The following is a 21,414-nucleotide window of genomic DNA, read 5'->3' as shown; positions in this document are numbered from 1 at the left end:
CTTACTCTTGTGAACCATTTTACCTTTTCCTCTCTCCTCCTCTCTGGCATCTTTTTGTACACTTCATCCCTGCCAACATGCCCTATCTCATTCACTTGATCATCTATCGTCATCCACATCTAACATATCTCGTGTACCACCATGTTTGTCCAGAGTGTCGTTGTCTTGCTATCTGTCCCACGTGTCGCCGGTAGAGTAAAGTAGAAATTAGACCATTCCGATGTATGACATCATCTATTCTTTCCGATCACTTTAGCGCAGGGTCACAGAGTACACTAAGATGAAACACGCTAATCCCACGGGTTGAAACACGTCTTCCTTCCTTCCCTTTTCCTTCCCCTCTTCCCTTCTTACCCTCCCCTCCCCTCCTCCCTTTCTTCGCTTCGCTTCGCTACCTCCTTTCCCCTCACACAACCAACTATAGGCTATGTATACCTCCACTTGTTGATATGACAGGTATTATAGACTACGAGTAGGGTACTCGCACACTCACTACTAAAACCTGTAGAGTACTATCATCGCACTAATCACTTTAGCTCACAACTCCCTTTCCTCTCCATCCCTGTGGGCTCATCTGGATCAGTAACTAATGGTTACACGACCTCAGGGCCAATAGGGACCGGACGGGGTCCATATGGGCCGTCCGGGCCCGTCCGGTGTAACCAAATCTTCCGTGCCACGTGAGCCGGCGTCGGCCGACGTCGGCCTACGATCGCTTTTTACGATTGACTTTCGATTTCAACAATCAACATTGTTTGCTTCATGCAATTACTGAAAGTCTTCGACCTTTGCATGTAATGATGAGACAGTCATGGCATGTGCATACATTGATCAACTATTTGCTACAAAGTTAACCCCCATCTTCATCCAACTCCTCTAACATGGTTTGATCATGGCCATGCGTATCCTTGTCTGACACCCCGGCACCTGATCCACTCGCGTTCGACGTTTGACGATCTAAATCGTTGGGAGTGGACAAGCGACTACTTTCTGAAATCTGACGAGACTTCCCTCGCTTTCCGGAGCCTTGAGCAGATCGAAGACGTTGTTCAAAAGTCTGAGAATGTTTGCGTTGCGATCGTAAGTTCCGCGCAGGACCAGAGGTAGCAGCCGCAGCAGCAGGAGCGGTATTCAGCTGTCTATTTGCAGCGTCATCCATCGTGATATCTAATGTCAGTGCTGTACACAATAATGAGTGATAAAAAACATACCTTCATCGTTCCAGCCCGCACTGAGTCCTGTAAGTTGTCCGTGTTCCAACACCGGCGAGGGAAGAAGGGTAACCGCGGTACGGCGACGACGTGAGGAAGGATCGTCGGTGTCCAACACATTAGCAGCTACTGCAGCGTTAAGCTGCTGAACAAGTGCACGCCCGTCCCGAGTAAGGGGACCCAAAGCCGACAAAATGACCTGAGGTGGAATCGGGGTATCAATGGTCGCTTTTCATTTAGCATAGCACACACAATTGTTAACTGGTACTTACCAAAGCCACTGACAATTGCTTCTAATCCTTCGAGCTTGGCAACAAGGTTAGAGGCCAATGACGCATCTAGAATTTCTTCTTCTAATACATTCTTCCCAAAATCACAATTGCTCGTTCCTCTTGCACGGCACTCAGCACAGCTTGATTGTGCTTTCTCACTGACGGTTATGCAACCGAAGGATACGGCATCCTCACGATTTATTCGATTTTGGCAATGTGAACACATTGCCACGCCGGAACGAATGATAGATTGGGGCCACACACGATGTTGTGCGCCAGACGGTGACGCTTAACCTAATTTCATTGATTAGTATTGTTCTGGTCGAGTTTTAACATAAGAAGTTCAAGCTCACTATTTCTAACTCTTTATTCGCTGGTATAGCCCACACTTCGCCTTTCAAGGTGTTTGGCAGTAAAGCCAATGTCTTTGAGCTATCCTGAGGAAAAATACGACGATCAAATTTCGTTCCCGGCACCCATGAGAACGGTTCATACGCACCTACTAATTAGATACTGTCAATGACTCAAAAAAAGCTTCTAACGTACTCAATATTGTTGTTGAAAAAAATTCATCGACTGCTTGTCCTCCCTTTTCTGGAGAGGTGTTGTTGCGACGACTTCCCTTGTTTGCGTACCGCTTTGGCGTGGGAGGAGGTACTTTGGAAGAAGGTGGTGTATCCGACATTTTGATGCTATAGCTAAGTTTCAATTAACGAAGAAAGGTGGAAAATAGTGGGTTAAGATTCACGACAATACACTTAATACATCCTTGTTGTGTGTACACTTGTTTACACTGTCTGCGTAGAAAATTGTTCAACCAACTACGCCCTGCAATGTTTGTTGCTCGGGATTGCAATGAAACAGTTTGAAACTATCCTTTGAGGGTGACTATGGTCGCAACAAACCATCATTGGCCGACGTCGGCCGACGTCGGTTTTTTGTCATTGTTATAGCTTTAGAGGCGTAATTTTTCACTCTCAGACATACCTTTCAGTGTGTCATGTAAAGCATTAAGCGACGAAGGACGCTGTCGAACACGAAACGCATCAAGATCCCTAGCAGCTTCGTCTTCCGTAATTGATCGTGTCTGAGCCATTAACTTGATCTGATTAATAATGACTAGACGTCGGTTCCAAAACCTCCGCTCTGTGTCACCGCCAACGCCCCAATGATGCTGAGGATTCTCGTACATCATTTTAGCAGACGGTTTGCCGTTTAAGCCGGTGTTATATTCTTCCCAAACTTGATTTACGGTCCGTAAAGTCCGTAGCAGGCTGAAAGGCGTCAAGACAGCTCGAGGTTGATTTACTACGGTCAATAGAGGTGAAGCTGTACCTTCTGCTGCTGTACTTGATGTAGGAATGTTTTCAAGCAGTACCGTTGGTTGCAGGGCGCGAGATGTTGTTTCTGATTGCACGGGTGTTTCACCTGCCGTAATTCCAGTTCCTTGAAGAATACTAGGTAAAATAATCGGCTGGCTTAAAGCGACAAGGATCCGAGACAGCTGCTGCTGGTTAAGGTTCAATGATACGTCTTGATTTTGAGCGGTTGTGATCAAAGACGACAATTTATAATGAATTTCGGTACTATCTTGTGTTTGCTTCATGAAATGCGCCGAGAGAGTTGATGCAAGTTGTGGCATGGCTTCAGCTAGCCTACGATCGTGACTATTCGTACGAAGAGAGCATGTGTCAAAATAACAAGCTTCCCATTGCTTGAATTCGTCATTTTGAAACAGGGAATGCGACCAAAGGTACAGCTCTGGGTATTTTTGACGCCAGGCGCAGATGTCTTGAAAAAATACCTTACGAAGGTGTTTCAAAAGCTGAACAAACGTCATAGCCTGTCTGTCTATAGCGTCACCTTGTCGTAAGGAAAGATCCAGTTCCCTTTACATGAGCAATGCGTTTACAAACGAGGTTTGCTTACCATTTTTCAAGAGAAGGAAATACCATTCTCTGTAAAGTGTCCGGTACAGGAATATCACGCGGAAGGTAATAGTCTTGGCTTCCATAAGGCTTAAACCCGGCCAATGCACGTAATACTGAACGAGGCATATGACCCAAGTAGACATTTTCCAAAACATCTTGATTCCAATGGCCTGCACGCGCAATATCTTGAGCTGATACACCTTCACTTTCTGCGAGCTGAGCTCCTCCGGCTCTATTGATATGTGTCTTCTTTCCCGTATTAACTTGAGCGCTTTTAAGAGCCTGAGTAATTGAATCATATTGTGCTTTATACGTGAGTTGATCTGTACGAGAATATATTGAATGTTGGAGGAGTTTATCGTTGTACCACGTCTCACGAGAAGCAAGGTTGGGAAATCCATTGTCTCCAAGGCTGCCGGCCTGAAATCTAAGTGAATTAACACGCATATTAGTTTAGCTAAACCGACGTCGGCCGACGTCGGCTGACATTCACTCACCGAGCAAACAAGTAAACTGCTAAGATCCCCACAGGACACATGAAAACGTCTTTGTTGCGTATTAACCCCGAATACTCTACTTTGCCATGCTTGTTGACTTTTCCACGTCTACTAACGCACACAACAACTAACATGGGTGTTGGTCCCTCGTTATCCCACACAGTGTACGCCAAATCTGAAAGTTCCATGCCTCGTTGGTTATCGCCCCGGTAGAGCACGTACAGGCCTAGAGCGTGAGCAACAGCGTCACGGAGGCCTTGCTCGGTATTTCGAGAGACGTAAGCACTGAAGCAATCCTCAATTTGTTTTCTACTTTGATATCCGTCGAAAATTGTATCTAATAATCAATTAGGCTCTTGACTGTGCTTACTTACTACTTGTTTTATCGATAGAAACTTGTTACGGGGTAACAACGAATCGAGAGGACTCTATCGAGTTCGACGGATTAGGACAGAGGAAAGCGGGAGTTGGAGGCAGTGCTGCAGTAGGTAGGGACGGGTTTTCCCCTTTCGAGATTTTCCCCACTGGGTTTGCTCAAAGCGGTTTTTCACCTGTCCGAGTATGTACATGGACGCTTGCAGTAGGACTGAGAAGAGGAGACGGATACCTGTAGACAGTATATAGTACAATCAGCAAAGTACCAACTTTGCTGATTCTTCAATATCATTCGTTGGCTACATCGATTGCAGAGGAGACACGATCCATTAGCACCAGAGCCCCTAGATTTCCACGAGACCTCCATCGAGTTCGACCCAACCTGCGACCTAGTCGTCGTGTTTCCAGTACCGTTACAAGTTGAAGAATCAGCCTTACGCACCTTGGGTCGAATCGGAGAGTACTGTATGCTCACCAGAGGGAAAGCGCGGAAAATGATACCAGAAAAAGAGGAGTTGGAACAAGGGCTGGTCCCAGAGGAAGAAATACCAACAAGTTCTTCGAGAAGTACCATTTCACATGATCTCACTTCTACTACCACTACCCCAGATCCGCTAAATGAATTATCGCAGCAGTTGTCACAATTGTTAGCCATTATGACGATGCAACAGAAAGAACAAAATGCATTAAGGGAAGAACTGGCTACGATGAAAGCTGACCGACAGAACCAACAGATACTCACATCGAAAGAGGCAAGTTTGATCGAAGTCGAAGAAAACAAGCCGTGTTTGGAGCCAAAACTTACCAACAACGAACGAACAGGAAGAACCAGGTGTGCGGATCCACCTACCTTCAGTGGAGAACGAGGAGAATTGGACAACTTCCTTGCAGCATGTCACATGAACTTCGAATTCAAAGGGGCAGAGTACGCCACCGATCGCAGAAAGATCCTGTTCATGTACGGGTATCTTCGAGGCACCCCTCAAATGCTTATAACCCCGGCCATAACCAATCCAAGTATATGGAATTCGACCGAATGGCTAGAGAGCTACGACAAATTCATCCAGCATTTACGAACTCAATTTGGAGACAGTAACATGGCAGGTACGGCTATGAGGAAATTGCAGGAGTTAAGACAGACGGATACGGCCGCCGAGTATTTTGCCAACTTTGAACTTTGGTCCACACACCTTGGAAAGGTACCAGATGCAATGAAAATCGCCTCAGCCATACAGGGCCTGAAGGAAGAGCTACTGAAGGTGGTAGTGGTAAATAACACCGACCCTCGAACCAAATCGGACTGGATCTATTTCAAACAGCATGTGATAGGGACTGAGGAGAACCAACGGATGGCTGAAACGATGATTGCAGCGAATCGATGGGCTGCTAGACGCAAACATGAGACGACCTGGCTTCCCCCTCGATCGAATTCGATGCGATTGGATACTAGTTTGCCCAACCCGGTAGAGCGCCACTCACAATCGACTGGTAGAGGACCCTTGCCCGGTGGAAAACCAGGGATGATGAATCATGGTCTACCAAATGACCCTCCGGTCACTTGGACAGAGGACGGAGGACGTCTCAGCGAGAACGAAATGACTTGGAGGAGGGAGAACCGACGTTGTCTCAAATGTAGAAGTCCAGAACATTACGCCAACAACTGTCCAAATGGAGGAAATACGAGAAACAACATTAGGGGATCCCCAAACCCGCATAGCTCACCGATTCCTAGTGGATCGAACTCGATCCCAACTGGATCCAAAGGGCCATTAGTTCGAGGAATGGCGGTGACCTTTGAAGAAGAGGGAAACGACTACCTGGCCTAAGTGATGCGACCACTTGCGGCCAGGATCTGCCCGGATCGCAGAAAATTCAAATACCAATAGATCTCAGTAATGACTCGGCCATAATATATATAAAAATACAAACAAAGAAAGATACCCTACAGATTGGAATGTTAATCGATACCGGGGCTACAGGAAGGTATGTGCAGCCGGCCTGTCCATTATACCATCTATTCCCAAAGAAACAATATCAGGTACCACGAAAAATTAGGTTCCTGGATGGAACTACCGCGACCTTAGTGACCGAATATGTAGAAGCAGAATTAGATCTAGGAAAAGGACTCAGGATTGCAACTCGACTGGATGTTATGGCATACGAAGGACCAGAAGTACTAGTAGGACTAGATTTCTTGAGACAGTTTAGGGCAAGGATCGATTGTGGAAAGGGACTGATCGAATTCGACGGAATTGAACGAGATACTGGTTGGAAATACCCAAGATTAGAAGAAGGATTAATAAGAGGAGCAACACTGGAGAAAGGGGAAGACGAAATGAGTGAGGCGGAACTACGACAAATCATACCGACACAATGGCACCAGTACCTCGAATTATTCAAGGTAGAAAGAGCAAGAAGACTACCACCAAGAAGAGAATGTGACCACGAAATCGAATTAGTATCAGGGGCTGAACTGAAACCAGGACCAATCTACCAACTGGACGAGCATGGGGATGCTTTCCTGAAGCAGTGGATCAATGATGGACTGACTAGTGGACATCTGCGAAGAAGTAAATCGCCCTATGGGTCCCCAGTATTCCTGGTCCCCAAGAAAGGAGTCATTCCCTATCGAGTAGTTACAGATTACCGGGCACTTAACAAGGTAACCATCAAGGATTCGTACCCAATGCCACTTATCTCGACCTTACTCGATCGACTTCAATTGGGAAAGGTGTTTACCAAACTCGACCTGAAAGGGGCCTATCAGTTAGTTCGAATAAAAGAAGGAGATGAACATAAAGCTGCTCTACGAACACGATACGGTAGTTTTGAAAGCACTGTTCTACGGGATGGATTATGCAACGCACCAGCCACCTTTCAAAACTTCCTGCAGGATATGTTCCACGACCTGTTAGATGAAGGAGTGGTAGTTTACATAGACGACATCACGGTATACTCAGACACGATCGAAAACCATCAGATAATTGTCCAAAAGGTATTGGACCGATTACTTGAAAACGACTTGGTTGTTAGCCCGAGGAAGTGTGAATGGAGTTGCGACGAAGTGAAGTTTCTGGGGTATGTAATCGGACACGAACGGATCGAAATGGATCAAGACAAGGTGAAAGCCATTCTAGAATGGGGAGAACCAATGACAGTCCGAGATACTCAGGTTTTTCTAGGATTTGCCAATTTCTATCGACGGTTCATCAAAGGATTCTCACATATTGTGGGTCCTCTTACCCGTCTGACCAGGAAGGATCAGGCTTGGAATTGGACAGAGGAATGTCAAAAAGCTTTTGAAAATTTGAAGAAAACTTTCACGACAGCACCGGTACTTCGACATTTCGATAGAACCCGACCAACCTGGATCGAAACCGATGGATCTGACTGTGCGATAGGTGCAATAGCGTCCCAAAGGTTCCCTCATCCATCGATAAAAGGGACCACGGAACTTCATCCGGTTGCGTATTGGTCTCGAGCAATGACACCCTGCGAATCAAACTACACAGTGGGAGAGAAGGAACTACTAGCCATTGTGGACTGCTTGGTAGCATGGAGACCTTACTTAGCGAACAGTAGTGATGTCATAAAAGTCATTACGGATCACAAGAACCTGGAGTACTTCCAAAGTAAGCGACAACTGAATCGAAGACAAATGAGGTGGCTGGAAATCTTAGGAGACTTCAACATAGAGATCACTTATCGACCAGGTAGCAAAAATGGGGGAGCAGATGCTTTAACAAGACGAGGGGATTATCACCCGGGAAAAGGAAGTAGTAAGGACCCAGATCTAAACAAAGGAAACTGGCTACAATTACTACCCACATACGAGAAACATGGATCGAATTCGATAGACTCAGAAACCCGACACATAGTAAGAGGAGCAATCCGAGAAGACTCATTATTTGGACTCATCAAAAACGGACTCAAAGACTCAGAAGACATAGCAAACATACGACGACTAGGACTGCAATTGACACAGACACATAGTACACAGGACACACAGACACATAGTACACAGGACACACAGACACATAGCACACAGGACACACAGAAGACACAGATTAGCAACGAGGCACCGGTGGTATCATGGACTCAAAGCGGATTGCTCTTGTACAAGAATAGAGTAGTCATACCAGAGGGACAAGCAAGGTTAGAAGTAATGAAAGCAAGACACGATTCGATACTAGTAGGTCATCCAGGAAGAGACAAAACTATCACCATGGTCAAAGAGGACTATTACTGGCCACATTTGGACGAATATATTGCCAAATACGTAAAAGGATGCGAGATCTGTAACCGACATAAGACTCATCGACATCAGCCGTATGGACATCTAGTCTCTTTACCAGTACCCACACTCCCCTGGACAGATATCTCTATGGATATGGTGGGACCCCTGCCAAAATCGACCGAGTTCGACGCGATACTAGTGATAGTCGATCGACTAACCAAGATGGCTAGATTCATTCCATGTACAACTGGACTAACAGCGAACAAAGTGGCCGACATCTACATCAAGGAGATCTTTTCAAAACATGGAGTACCTCGAACAATTGTATCAGATAGGGGAACTCAGTTTACAGCGGAAATTTGGAAGGAAATATGTCAGTTCTTGGGAATAAAGAACTTATATTCGACTGCGTATCACCCTCAAACAGATGGACAGACTGAGCGAGTAAATCAACAGATGGAAATCCTGCTTGGAATGTATGTAAACTACAACATGGACAATTGGGATCAACTTCTACCAATTGCTGAGTTCGCTTATAACTGTTCGCCACATAGTAGCCACGGTCTGTGTCCTTTTGAAGCTTGTTACGGCTATGTGCCACACTACGACATCCATTCGCACGATATTCGATCAAAGTCAAACAAGTTGGAGAAGAAATGGAGAGATATGGGAGAGTTGCATGCGACTGTTCAAGAACAGGTCAGGATGGCGAATGAAATTAGTGCAGAGTACTACAACAGGAGACACAAGAGCATACCAGAAGAATTCAGAAAGGGAGAACAGGTACTACTAAGTACAAAGTATCTTACGACGGAACGACCCAGTCGAAAACTAGAAGCAAAATACATTGGCCCATTCAAGATCATAAGGAAAGTTGGAAAAAATGCTTTCGAATTAGATCTACCTCCAGCAATGAAGGTGCACAATGTCTTCAATGTCACGCTGTTGGAACCATATCCCAAGGATATGATACCAGGTCGACAGATACCACCCCCACCGCCTGTAGTAATTAACGGCCAGGATGAATTCCATGTGGAAGCAATCGTGGACAGCAGAATTCGACGAGGAAAGGAAGAATTCAAGGTAAAATGGTTAGGATACACAGGAAATGCGGCCTATGACTGGGAACCACGAGAAAATGTGGAAGAGTTGGCCGTTTTTGGTGAATTTTTGGAAAAAAGGAAGAGGGACCCCAGAAGAAAGTGAGAATTCGATCAAGATCAACAAAACTGGGTCAGAAATAAATGCATACACAGGAAATATAGCTACAAATAGAGAGATATAAACACACTAAAAGTTGGAGGTGGTAGAATTGGCTCGGGGACGACGGGCCGAAGCGGGAATACGAATGACATTGCGAGGGAGAGGAGTATGGGGAGAAGAGGAGGGACCAGCGATTGGCTGAGAGGAACTCAATCCTGTAGGATCACCAGTAGAAGTAAGATGATCCAGAGTTTCATCGGCGGAAGGAGGAGCATAGTTGGCGGAAATAAGATGGAGGGATTTGTAAAGATCCAGATGTTGAGAGGGGAGAGGAAGGAGAAGGGAGGTAAAGAGATGGATGTAACCCGAAAGTTGGGTCAGACAGGCGGGTTGATCATGGGCAGGAAGGGATCGATAGCGGACCGAAGCCGCACAAAGCTCGTGCTCCAGGACAAAAGTAACCTTGGAAGTGACCGTTCTTGCTCCCACAACAATACCCTATACATCAACATCGACCAAGTTCGAAGGAAATAGACAGGTACCTCACGGAATTTGGACTCAGGGTTGTTGGTCTTCACCGAACATTTTGAAGTACCCTTAGCAGAGCATTCACCGCACACACCACCGACTGAATTGCATCAACATTGAACGAGTCGCAGCAAGAACTTACGAGGGCCAATACAACCAACACGAAAGTCTTCGCCACCATCGAGACGACGTTGACAATCGGTACAGAGCTCACCCTCTAGCCGAACAACAGCACCATTTTTGTTGCGGAGGCGCCAACCTTGGGCCAAACGATCGAGCTAATGATTAGAATCGATAAAACTTGAAAGAATTCGAGACTTACAGCGTTCTTAAACCACTTTACAGTGGGCTTGATGGCGTTGGTTTCGCGGAAACGGTCCAGAGCTTCGTTCTTCAACGCGAGACGAACAGAGGGGAAGGTCATGCTGGCCCAAAGGGTAGCTAACAAGTCAGAAGCGAACAGAACTCGGTGGAATTCTCACCGATTTCGGAGTCTTTTCGATCCTCGAGCAACTTAACCAGTTCCTGGTTGACGGTAACCTTGCGAGGGGCGTGAAAGATGTCACCAAGTTCTTCGGGAACCTCCACAAGTTCGTCGGAAGCCTCAGAAGGAGGACCAGTGGGTTGCTTACCGGGAGAATTTTCATTTTCGACGACGGTAGGGTGTTCGGAGTCGACGGATTTGGCGGGAGATAGGTTCTCACCAGTGGCAGATGGCCCAGCACCCCCTTCGAAGTCGAAATATTGCTCGATGACCTGGTCATCAAGATGAGACGATTGTTGATCGCGAGAAGGACCGGATTGATATCGATCCTTAATGGTGTCGAGAGCCCTTCGAGAAGCGTCAACCGTGGAAGTCTGGGTAGTACCAGGAATTTGGGGAGTAATTCTCATTCTTTTCGTTTGACGCATGAGAAGTTCGGGGTCGACGTCAGGTAGGATTGCCTGGGTGGAAGCTCGAGTTTGACGGGAGGAGGTGGAAGGAGACAACTAATCTCGTCAGCCAGTGAGAGATAGGAGGATATACATCGAATTCGAAGGGAATTGCTTACAGTACGCTTAGACATGCTCACAGACAGGTCAGAGTTGGAAGGATCTCTAAGATATGAGTAAGATATGGATGGATGATGATAGATAAGTAAAAAGAACGACGAACAAGAGGTAAAGAGAGAATGAAGAGGAAAGAGAGAAAGAAGACGGGGAGGTAACTTGGTCAGTAATTTCTCGATCACATTGGAGGTCCGTGCGGGTGACGCGTTTTCATGGCAACCGTCACACTAGCGCAGGTGTGACGTCAGGGCGCACCAAAGGTGTCTAAGAACAATCCATGTGCATCACCTGGTTACAGGGTTCAGGATCCTCGGCGAGGATCCTTGAGACAGGGGGGGAAACTTGTTACGGGGTAACAACGAATCGAGGGAACTCTATCGAGTTCGACGGATTAGGACAGAGGAAAGCGGGAGTTGGAGGCAGTGCTGCAGTAGGTAGGGACGGGTTTTCCCCTTTCGAGATTTTCCCCACTGGGTTTGCTCAAAGCGGTTTTTCACCTGTCCGAGTATGTACATGGACGCTTGCAGTAGGACTGAGAAGAGGAGACGGATACCTGTAGACAGTATATAGTACAATCAGCAAAGTACCAACTTTGCTGATTCTTCAATATCATTCGTTGGCTACATCGATTGCAGAGGAGACACGATCCATTAGCACCAGAGCCCCTAGATTTCCACGAGACCTCCATCGAGTTCGACCCAACCTGCGACCTAGTCGTCGTGTTTCCAGTACCGTTACAATTTCCCTTTTCGTTTGTTCATCTACTCGTCTTAAGACTAACAAAAGGCTTTTCATTGCTGCCGAGCGCGGATGAGGATGACTGTTCATGCCTTTGTATTTCTGCTGTTTCCATAGACTGACCAGAGCAGCTACATGCAGTTTGATTGACGCTTGACTTTGCGTCATTCGGCTAAGCTTTAACAAAACTGGCATTCAGCAAGCACTTTATATCACGGTTAGCAAGTGAACACACCACTTTCTCTAGCTGTTGTTGTAGGCACTTTTTCTCCTCGAGTTAGGTCTTCAACTACATCTAAAGCTCGTAGTTGACTTTCTTCCAACGTATCCAAACTTGTTTCAACATCTTCGATTGAGCATGTTGGTAGTAGGTCAGAACTTGCTCTTCTTGCTCCAGCAACTGAGGTCTCTGCTTCCTCAGGGGTACTTTGACGTTCTCTTTTGCGTGTATCTGTACGATTATTGGGGTAAAATAACACTTGTGTATATATCCATCTAAGGGCGTACTCCGGTGTAACCGTATCTCTGGAACAATTAGCATCTTTTGATCGTTCCTACTTTGCCCCATCAAGCAATCTGCCGCCGACGTCGGCCGACGTCGGCCAACTCATACAAAGTCACGTACCCAGTGCTAAACTTCATTCTTTGACACCATTCTTGCCATCTTCGTATGCGTACTTGGTAATGAGCTTGTGTTGAGGAAGCATTACTCATTTTCTCAAGTTCCCCAAAGTCTTCACGCCAATTATCTGACGTATTCCAACAATCCGCAATCTCATCATGTATAGTAGCGTTAAGACGGTTTTGACGAGACATTATATAGTTGAATAAAGCAAAAGCAGGTGGTAGAGAGCTGAAATGGATGAAAGACAGTTGCAGATAGTGAAAATAACGTTGCATTGTTCATTGTAACCCTTTTTTCACACTCAGGAACCCGAGAAGGTCTGTAACCGCGGCTGTTTGTATGGTGTAATTCCTGTAACCGCGGTTACAAGGACGGGACCTCGGACGCTATGGGCAAAAAGGGGGGTGTCACGTGACTTCGTGGCGGACGACGTCCGGACGCGAGCGGACGGCTGGGTAGGATAACTTATATAATACGTTTTCATGTAACCCCCACTGATCTTCACTTCTTAACCCTTCACCCCCACCTGTATCACTCGTTGACCCTACCACATCACTCGTCAAGGTTGTTAAAAGGGTATAAGATACCGTACTATAAGTTTGATTTCAAACAAGACGCCCCTCTCCCCTATCCCCCTCTCTCCCTCTCTCCCTCTCTCCCTCTCTCCCTCTCTCCCTCTACAATTAACTCGCTCTTTCTTCCGGCCCGGGGGAACAACGAAACCGAAAACGTATCGGAATGAAATTATTTCTATCGATTCTATTATGGTGGTGTATGTTGGTAAAAGGGGAAATGAAAATGGAGAAAAGAGAAGGGTTGATCAATTCAACTACTGTATTCCACGAGACTGCGTGAGTTTCTTCCATTTTTTTTCACTTGTCACATCCAATGGCTTGTCCTCGGTGCTACGAATTATATCATTATGACGAGGTCGAAATTCACTCTTCGGACCATACTCAAGTGAAATGATTGTACACAACATTCCATCTGTCTTAGCAACACCAAAGTCATATCAACATATCTCTCGCACAAATTCCAACACACTCGAAAGTCCCAAGATTCCAGTGTGATCATCCACTGTTCCAGTATGACCACTGAATGTCTTATTGTACTCGCCCGACCATACGTTTAGAGAACGTTCATAGCACACAGAGAACTTTCAATAAGGGTTCATGGCGAATGACGAGGACAGTGGAGAATGAAAGCTAACAAACAGTACCCCATCATTATCATCTCTAAAACTATTCAACCCTTCCTCTCTCTCCAGCTCATCTATCAACCAAGATCCAATACCCGTATCTACCCTCAACTCAATAACATCCAAAGTAAAAGTTTCAACCCCAACAGGAGTCGAGATACCTTCAGCAAGTACGACATACGGTGATGGAGCATTAGGATCTTTGGTCCCTTCCATATCTTCGATTTCAGGTTTTGCCTCCGCTTCGACGTCACGATCAGGATCGAGTGGGGATACTTCTGATGGGGAAAGAGTCAGGGTGGGGTTGATGGGATTGGCAATGGGGATGGCGGGAGTGGGAGTGGGGGGGTGGGCGGTTTGATGTTACCCCGAACGGAGATTCGTTTATTGTTCGTCGATCAAGATAAGGGTTTTGGCGAGTGAGAAGTGGGAGATATTGGGGATGTGAAAGAGGACAGAACTGGAAGATGTTGGGGTTTGAACAATTGTGAGCAAGGGGAGGAAGAAAACAAGGGTTGCAAGGAAGGAATGATTTGGAAGGGGGTTTAAAAACATCTCGAGTGCGATCCAACAAATCTACACTAAAAACCACTCGACTAAGCCAAAAAATACGAAACGATACTCCAGTTGAAGGAATCCCTTGTAGCACATAGTTTTATGTAATTATGCTCACCTGCAGAACTCATGCCATTGGCCAATTTTGATTTCTATCACTCTTACGTGTTGGGTCAATCAATTCGATATTGTTCATATACACCTAATCGAATCTTGTCCGCCGGCTGATTATACAATCCTCTTTATATTTCACTAAGAAAAACTTTTTTCATCCTCTCTCAAAGACGACCCTGTTGAATCCTCCCCACCACAACATTCTTTCACCTGCCCAGGACGATCCTCCTTATCATTCCTCAAGATTCACCTTATCCCACCCGGCGCAAGATACTGTAGCCCTGACCATGCGCTCTGAAGACAACTCTCGCCCTCTTTCAAGACAACAATCTCTCACTTGCCCAAGACCATCTTCCTGATCCTGCCTCAAGAACCACCTTCCAAGTACCACATCGAATCAACTGATCTCACCCATTTAACTCACTTCTTCCCACTCACTGACCTCTGAATCATGTGAGTTCTAAAAGATCAGTTCTCCCGTTGGACGTATCCATGCTGAAACTCACTATGATCTCATCTTGTTCTTTGATCTCTTTCCATAAATCCGTTGATGGTTCCGGGCAGTGGTGTTCCCATTCCGGTCTGATGGTCAATTCTCTTACTTCTTATATCCATCCTTCAGTCTGTCACGCTGAAACCGTGACGCTTTGAATGATTTCGAAGATATGATTCGAACGGGGAGGAACATTGGGAAGAAGGATAGGAACGAGAGGGTATTTAGAAGAGTAATGATTATCGTATCAAGGACTCATCAACGAGAGAAAATTATATCAGAGAATTGACCGTTATGAAAGAAGCTCGATGAACATTAGGATGTATTTCAGGTAATGCCGGTTTGGAGACTGGTTTTCGAGGTGAGCAGAAGAAGGTTGGGGTCGAAGGGGCTACGACATGGGTTAGAAGGTCAGAGGGAAGGTGGAGATGGTAAATGACGCCGAATATAACTTAAGACGGAGACAAGAAATAAATGGTGAAGAGAACATGTACTGACAGTATATTAAATGATTCAGTACAGATGGAAGTAAGGACCGAAGTAACACCATTGGAAGTACCTATATGTTTCGGTCTGAAAGAAATCAGTTATTTCCTTTCTGACTCAAATCATCGTTCCTGATCATTCTTCTCATGATGAGACACAGATAGGATCAACACTGTCAATGTTAAGGACCTAGTCGGTTCTCTTTGGATTAACACGAAGGAAAAACTTGAGAAATAGGTTTCACAATCGGGAAGCATGATTAATTCCAACTTCTACCGAGAAAGTTGGGTATTACTCCGACAAGGGGATTGTAATAGAGTATGAGAAACTCCTCCAGTCCTTGTTTGTACAAAATAAGTGAGGAGGAAGAATATGAAGTGATTCCAGATTGAGGGAAACGATTGCTTCAAGGAGAAGATTTACTTACCCTGCTAGATCAAGTAATTTACATTTGAATTTGTATTTCCCAGGAGCACGGATTAACTGAATATCAGTTTTTCACTTCAATTTCCTATATCGAAAATCATTTTTGGAAAATCAGTCAATCATATTTTCTGGTTCACACAAGAGAGGAGAAAGGATAGATCTGGATTCTTCGGACCGACATCAAGTCAAGGATCGAACTTGACTTTTATCCCGACGTATACAACAAGTAGAAACAACTCAAATATACCTGTGGTGTGACATCATGAGACTTAAATACTCTCCTAATATGACATCACAAGAAAAAGCAAAGGCCTCGGAACAGAAAACCGGATCAAAGATAGTCTTACCAGCATACGGGAATGGAAATCCTTATCTGACCGAAACATCATGATCCACAATGGAGAGGGTTTGGGGAAGAAGACAAACTCACCAAATTATCGTAAATGAAATATAATCTCTTTTCACCTGAAATCGAGTACTCTTTAGATGTCATATATCTCTCCCCTACAAGGTTTGACATAGGTTTAGATGGGATTGAATATTGATTTCGGGGAGGGAGAGGAGGAACGACTAGTTCTTTTTCTGAACCATTAGAGGAAATTAGTTCGAGGGAACAAACGAGGTATTCTATTCGATGGAGTAATGTTGGATGACTGGTGAGTTAGTCCAGTATCGACTTGTACCAGATTTTTATTGAACTTAAATGTGGAATGATAAATTGAGATTAAAAGAGGGGGGGTGAGAAGGGAGGTGGGGAATGAGTATGAAGACGATTGATTTGAAGGATCGGAAGAAGAATGAAGTGGGCCGATTGAATATATCAGGATAAGAATAACCTGGAGAGGGAACATGGATATACGGAAATGAAGCACGAAGGGAAAGAGACAGACAAGGACAGAGGGATGAGAAGAAGGTGATAGATAGTCGAAGTAGTAAGAAGAATACGGAGGTAGATGGGGTTATAGTTGAACGATACCGAGAAGAGTGGAAGGGGTTAAAGAAGGAACTGTACTTGCTCGACTGGTATATCTTCATTTTGAGAATTTCTTATAGAAAGTTGAATTATCAAAGGAGACAGATGAGGATTTCTCTGATTATCAGTTTAATACTCCATCTTCGATCATATTTTCAGTCTGTATACAGACAATACCACCCCAACCACAACCTAAGTCGAGCTGGTGGTTGAAACGCACGGCTTGACAACTGCTTTTCCCCCTCATCTGACGGAAACGCCATCCGAGGCTTCTTCAATGCTGGATTAAGCATGATTTGAAATTCTTTCAACAACGTTCGTGTGGTGTATGGTATGATCTCATGTAAACAACATGAAAAAGAGAGAAAACAAGGAAAGGACACCACAAATTTTCGGAAAGATACAAGTAGAGTATGGTATACTAAAGGAAACAAAAGACGTAATAATTTACTCACTTGATGTAAACCTTCAAAGCCTATTGCTAACCCTTCATTAGGAATTTGAACGACTTTCAAACCCCATAACCAATCCCAACCTCTTCCCTTTCCCCTTTATCCTCTTCCCAATGAGCTGATTTATGTAGTCGAATCAAATGAACTTCCACCGTACCAGCTTTGATACATTCCGTGCCGTTGATAGCTGATGATGATGCAGGTGGAAGACGTACAGTGGTGGGACGGTGGTAATCAGGTTGAAAACCTCTCAGACGAGTAGATCCTACCGTCAAACCCGGGTAGACAGCAGGAGGGAGAGGATGTCGATGGGGTTCAAAGTGTGTTCCTGGGTGTTCAGTCACTCTTGGTTGGTCGGTCATCCAAGTATCCCTTGAGCTGCTTCCTGGGGTCGCTATGTTGGTTTTGAGTGTACCAGCTAGTGTTCTAGTTGATCCTGCTTCATCATTTTTGGTACTCGGAAGTGGAGGAAAAGGCGTTGATCGAATCGAGGATCTTGAATCCAGATGTTGAGAGTGCAATTCATGGCTAGGCCAACTTTTCGATTTGTTTCCTTCCATACGACGTTCTAATGATGTGGACTGTGTAGGAGGAGCGATGGGTAATGTGAGGGTAGGTGGATACGTATGACTTTTATTGGGAAAATCTTGCTTTGATTTGTTGAAACTACTTTGGTTTCGACCCCATTGAACCGGTCGACTCTCTTTCTCATCGAAGACCAGGGAAGTGGATGGTTGAGGATACCTGCTTGTCCATTGAGAAGCCGTCTCACTTGGGTTCATATATCTTGATGGTGGTTGTCGAGAAGGACCGACATGGTTGGTTGTGTTAGGGGAGGGATCGGATGGATAGAAGACATGGAAAGAACTTGCTGAAGTGGTGGGTGGACCGGAAGAATGAATAGGTGGTCGAGGTTGTACAAGAGGTGGGAAACCGTAGGAACGATCATACCGAGACTCCGTGTAATGTTCACCATCCAGGTCTTGATGTCGATTGGGATGGAGTGATCCTTGTGGCGCGTGATGTCTTTGTGTTTCTCTGGGATCGTCTTGATGACGAAGAGGAAGAACCGGTGGATGAGTTGAACGACTTCCACTTGATCTTTCCCAATGAGGTTGTTGGTCGTGATGAGACATTCCTGTTTCTCAGTTACCACACATTCAAAGTACTCCCTTTATAAACCCGACCTTGCCCCAACCGCCACTTTTTGGTCGATTGTCCTCAACAGGTACTATCAACTCACCTATAAAGTTTCACCTCTATACTCGAAACAAATTCAATAGGATATAGTGTGGATGAGTGTAGAATCTTAAAAGTAAATGAAGAAGAGAAAAAAGAATGATAACTAACCTTTCACTTCGACCACTCATCACTTAATCTCTCGGTTCCCGTATCTTTCCTTATTCCGTGGCCGTGGGTGGGTGGGTGGGTTTATGAGTCACTTTCAGATCGGCGTGTTCCAGCTTTTGATCGATTACCACGGGTTTTTTTGTTGTTCTCGTTTCGGTTTCTCAGTAGTCAAACACTTTCTGTCAATAGAACGAAATCTGAAAATGTCAAGGAAAGAGGAAGAAGAAAGAAGAGAAAAACCCATTATATCCATACAAAGACATGATATACGAAAAAAAACAACCCAATCAACATGACTGTACCCCTATTCAACTTATGATGGTTCCACAAATTCATATTCGTTTATCGTTCGTCGCGCACGGGTACGAATCCCCATCTTCATCAACTCATCTCATCATCTCATCACGTTTATATGTAGACATCGATCATTGATTTAGTCCACACTGTGTTACCATGGTTTATCGGACTATTGTTTGACGCCCAACATGCGGAGGGAAAGGATGGACGATCAGTTTGTGTTTGTGTTTCTCATCATTCTTCACTTTTGGATCCGATCTCTCACCATGTGTCAGAAATCTTCAAATTACCGTGCACGAGGTATTAGCTGTGGTACATTTCATTAGAATGGTCCATGGTGCCATGGCGGAAGGTTATATAAGAGAAATGACAACGTGGGTTTTATGATTTGATGCACCTGCGTCATATCTTTTTTGAAACAAAACTTCCTTTTTGATGATCAATAACGCACGGAGTCACGGACCATATCCATCCTTTAACACTTGACATGTTTCATTCGTCCTTTGTTTTAAACTCTATCATCTATCATAGCGAGGGTCAAACCCCGATGGGTGGGACCCGAACGAGTTAGTACAAGTAAGGTGTCTAATACCTACCGTTCTACTTCTACTCTACCTACAGTACTCGTACTGATCATTTCTCCTCTGTCTAATCAAGATGAGTGGATGTTAAGGAAAGGTACGATACGTTTTACCCCACTAAACAGGAACGAGTCAAAGGGACCTACCTGTGTAGGTCCCCAGCAATCGGATCTTGCTGATCTTTTCATCCCCGATATCATTCGGACGATCTCTTTTGATCGATCTATGTAATCGTTCTCGCCCGATTCCCCCTTGATCACCGTTGTCTCACCTTGGAATTCTAAGCCACGAGGCGAGTGGCGGAATTGGAATCGTGGAATGAGATGAAAGATTCTACATTACTTATTCCTTAGCGTTTTTGAATAGTATGTAGGAGAGTGGATCATAGGGAGACCGACAGCGAAGAGAGAGGTACGGATCCGTGATTTCAGGGAAAACAATAATTGATCCGTTACTTACTTAGCACTTAGCTGGAATCCTTTCATCTTTGGGGTGACGTGAGTCGAGATCTTGATGAAGTGATGTCTCTTTTGGTCCGTGATTGTATCTTCCTCACTGGCTAGAGACCCATCCGTATGGTCACTCGTATAGTACGTAGACATGTCCCGGTCTTATTTCCACAGAGTTCCAGTAATATAGTTTCTACCAATCAAGTCTTATCAGGTGACAATCGTACACGATGTACGTGTGTCCCGGACGGCGGAAAGTGGCACTTTCATTTCCGGATGTATATTTCTCTTTCGACCAATAAACCCTGACGTGCTATTGGAGAGATAACAAACAGATCATCATACACAGCCCTTGATCCGTTTCGAAAAAGAAGTTTAGCTAGTCCTGAAAGAGGGTAAGAATTCCCTTGTGAATCTATCCGTGTGTCCGTGATGGACATTTCTCAGGGGTCGAGGTTTTCATACGGTGTTTAACCAGTTAGGGTAGGGAACCGAGTACTGTGGTCATCCTAATGGGGAGAGTGGAGATAAGGAGTGGGGTTATTTGAGAAGTAGAGATTATCCGACATTGGAAGCGCGTGAATGAGAAGGGCAGGAAGGGAGGGGGAGATACGGAAGGAAGGGCTCATCAATGTGGCAACCGGATGATGAGTGGACATACGGTGTAGGTGACTGGACCATGGTAGACAACCCTTATATGAGATCGGACACAGTCATAAAAGTGCTAAAGTGAGGTCATGGAGAAATATGAGGCGTACCAACTATATGGAAATGGTGATTTCTTTCTTCACCTTTCGGCACCATCGCAATCCATCGTCCTTACCAATCTTGTGGCATCGGAAACCAGATCTTCCCGTTTTGTGATGAGAGCTAACGATAAAAATCAAGCGACTCGTCACATAATGCGTGACTATTTCGACTGGGCTCAGGATCAGGATAGAAAGTAAGGGTCAAAGCTTTCCCCCTTTTTCCTCGGTCCTAGTCCTGTTTGTTGTACCTCGTCCAAAACCTCACCTTAGGACCTGAGCCCTATCTCTTCTCCCACTTACAACCTCCGTTCGCTAACTATATCTATCCCATCTAGTGAACCATTGCTGCCAACGATCCCCCTGCACCATTTCAACGTACACCATCGACACTTGAACAGAAACGAATGATCCAGATTGGGTATGTTTACTCAACCCCTATCATGCCATCCTTCCTCCATCTCAACTCGGGCCCAAAACAATGATATATTACCGTATCAAATCGAACAGAACACACGTTCATCTCACACCCCAAGTCAAATGGATTGAACAGCTATCAAAATCGCATAGATGATAAAATCTTTGATCTGGCATCGCCTTGAAATTCAATACATCGTTCCGACATCT

At 45.1% G+C, this 21,414-nt stretch overlaps 6 protein-coding genes across 6 annotated transcripts; 2 read left to right on the top strand and 4 right to left on the bottom strand.

Moving 5' to 3' along the window:
- Positions 1-850: 850 nt before the first annotated feature.
- Positions 851-2,168, bottom strand: TREMEDRAFT_65676 (uncharacterized protein; the record flags this gene model as incomplete). The annotated part of the gene is made up of 5 exons (XM_007007763.1): positions 851-1,167; positions 1,212-1,439; positions 1,484-1,673; positions 1,837-1,982; positions 2,030-2,168. The coding sequence occupies 5 exons, from the start codon at positions 2,166-2,168 to the stop codon at positions 851-853; spliced, it is 1,020 nt and encodes a 339-aa protein (XP_007007825.1).
- Positions 2,169-4,472: 2,304 nt separating this feature from the next.
- Positions 4,473-6,112, top strand: TREMEDRAFT_65674 (uncharacterized protein; the record flags this gene model as incomplete). The annotated part of the gene is made up of 3 exons (XM_007007762.1): positions 4,473-4,527; positions 4,620-5,303; positions 5,553-6,112. The coding sequence occupies 3 exons, from the start codon at positions 4,473-4,475 to the stop codon at positions 6,110-6,112; spliced, it is 1,299 nt and encodes a 432-aa protein (XP_007007824.1).
- Positions 6,113-10,120: 4,008 nt separating this feature from the next.
- Positions 10,121-11,321, bottom strand: TREMEDRAFT_65672 (uncharacterized protein; the record flags this gene model as incomplete). The annotated part of the gene is made up of 5 exons (XM_007007761.1): positions 10,121-10,224; positions 10,397-10,532; positions 10,577-10,695; positions 10,737-11,244; positions 11,307-11,321. 5 exons carry the CDS (start codon positions 11,319-11,321, stop codon positions 10,121-10,123), a joined length of 882 nt encoding a protein of 293 aa, XP_007007823.1.
- Positions 11,322-13,405: 2,084 nt separating this feature from the next.
- TREMEDRAFT_65670 (uncharacterized protein) lies at positions 13,406-14,569 on the top strand (the record flags this gene model as incomplete). The annotated part of the gene is made up of 3 exons (XM_007007760.1): positions 13,406-13,518; positions 13,884-14,213; positions 14,545-14,569. 3 exons carry the CDS (start codon positions 13,406-13,408, stop codon positions 14,567-14,569), a joined length of 468 nt encoding a protein of 155 aa, XP_007007822.1.
- A 282-nt stretch (positions 14,570-14,851) lies between these two features.
- On the bottom strand, positions 14,852-16,459 carry TREMEDRAFT_65669 (uncharacterized protein; the record flags this gene model as incomplete). The annotated part of the gene is made up of 6 exons (XM_007007759.1): positions 14,852-14,940; positions 14,973-14,994; positions 15,041-15,116; positions 15,526-15,600; positions 15,941-15,996; positions 16,370-16,459. The coding sequence occupies 6 exons, from the start codon at positions 16,457-16,459 to the stop codon at positions 14,852-14,854; spliced, it is 408 nt and encodes a 135-aa protein (XP_007007821.1).
- Positions 16,460-17,423: 964 nt separating this feature from the next.
- TREMEDRAFT_65668 (uncharacterized protein) lies at positions 17,424-18,500 on the bottom strand (the record flags this gene model as incomplete). The annotated part of the gene is made up of 1 exon (XM_007007758.1): positions 17,424-18,500. One exon carries the CDS (start codon positions 18,498-18,500, stop codon positions 17,424-17,426), a length of 1,077 nt encoding a protein of 358 aa, XP_007007820.1.
- Positions 18,501-21,414: the final 2,914 nt, after the last annotated feature.

Source organism: Tremella mesenterica, assembly GCF_000271645.1.
Source record: "Tremella mesenterica DSM 1558 unplaced genomic scaffold TREMEscaffold_15, whole genome shotgun sequence".
Classification (NCBI taxonomy): Eukaryota; Fungi; Basidiomycota; class Tremellomycetes; order Tremellales; family Tremellaceae; genus Tremella; species Tremella mesenterica.
Note: the sequence above shows the minus strand (reverse complement) of the source record. Positions and strands in the feature narration are given on the sequence as shown.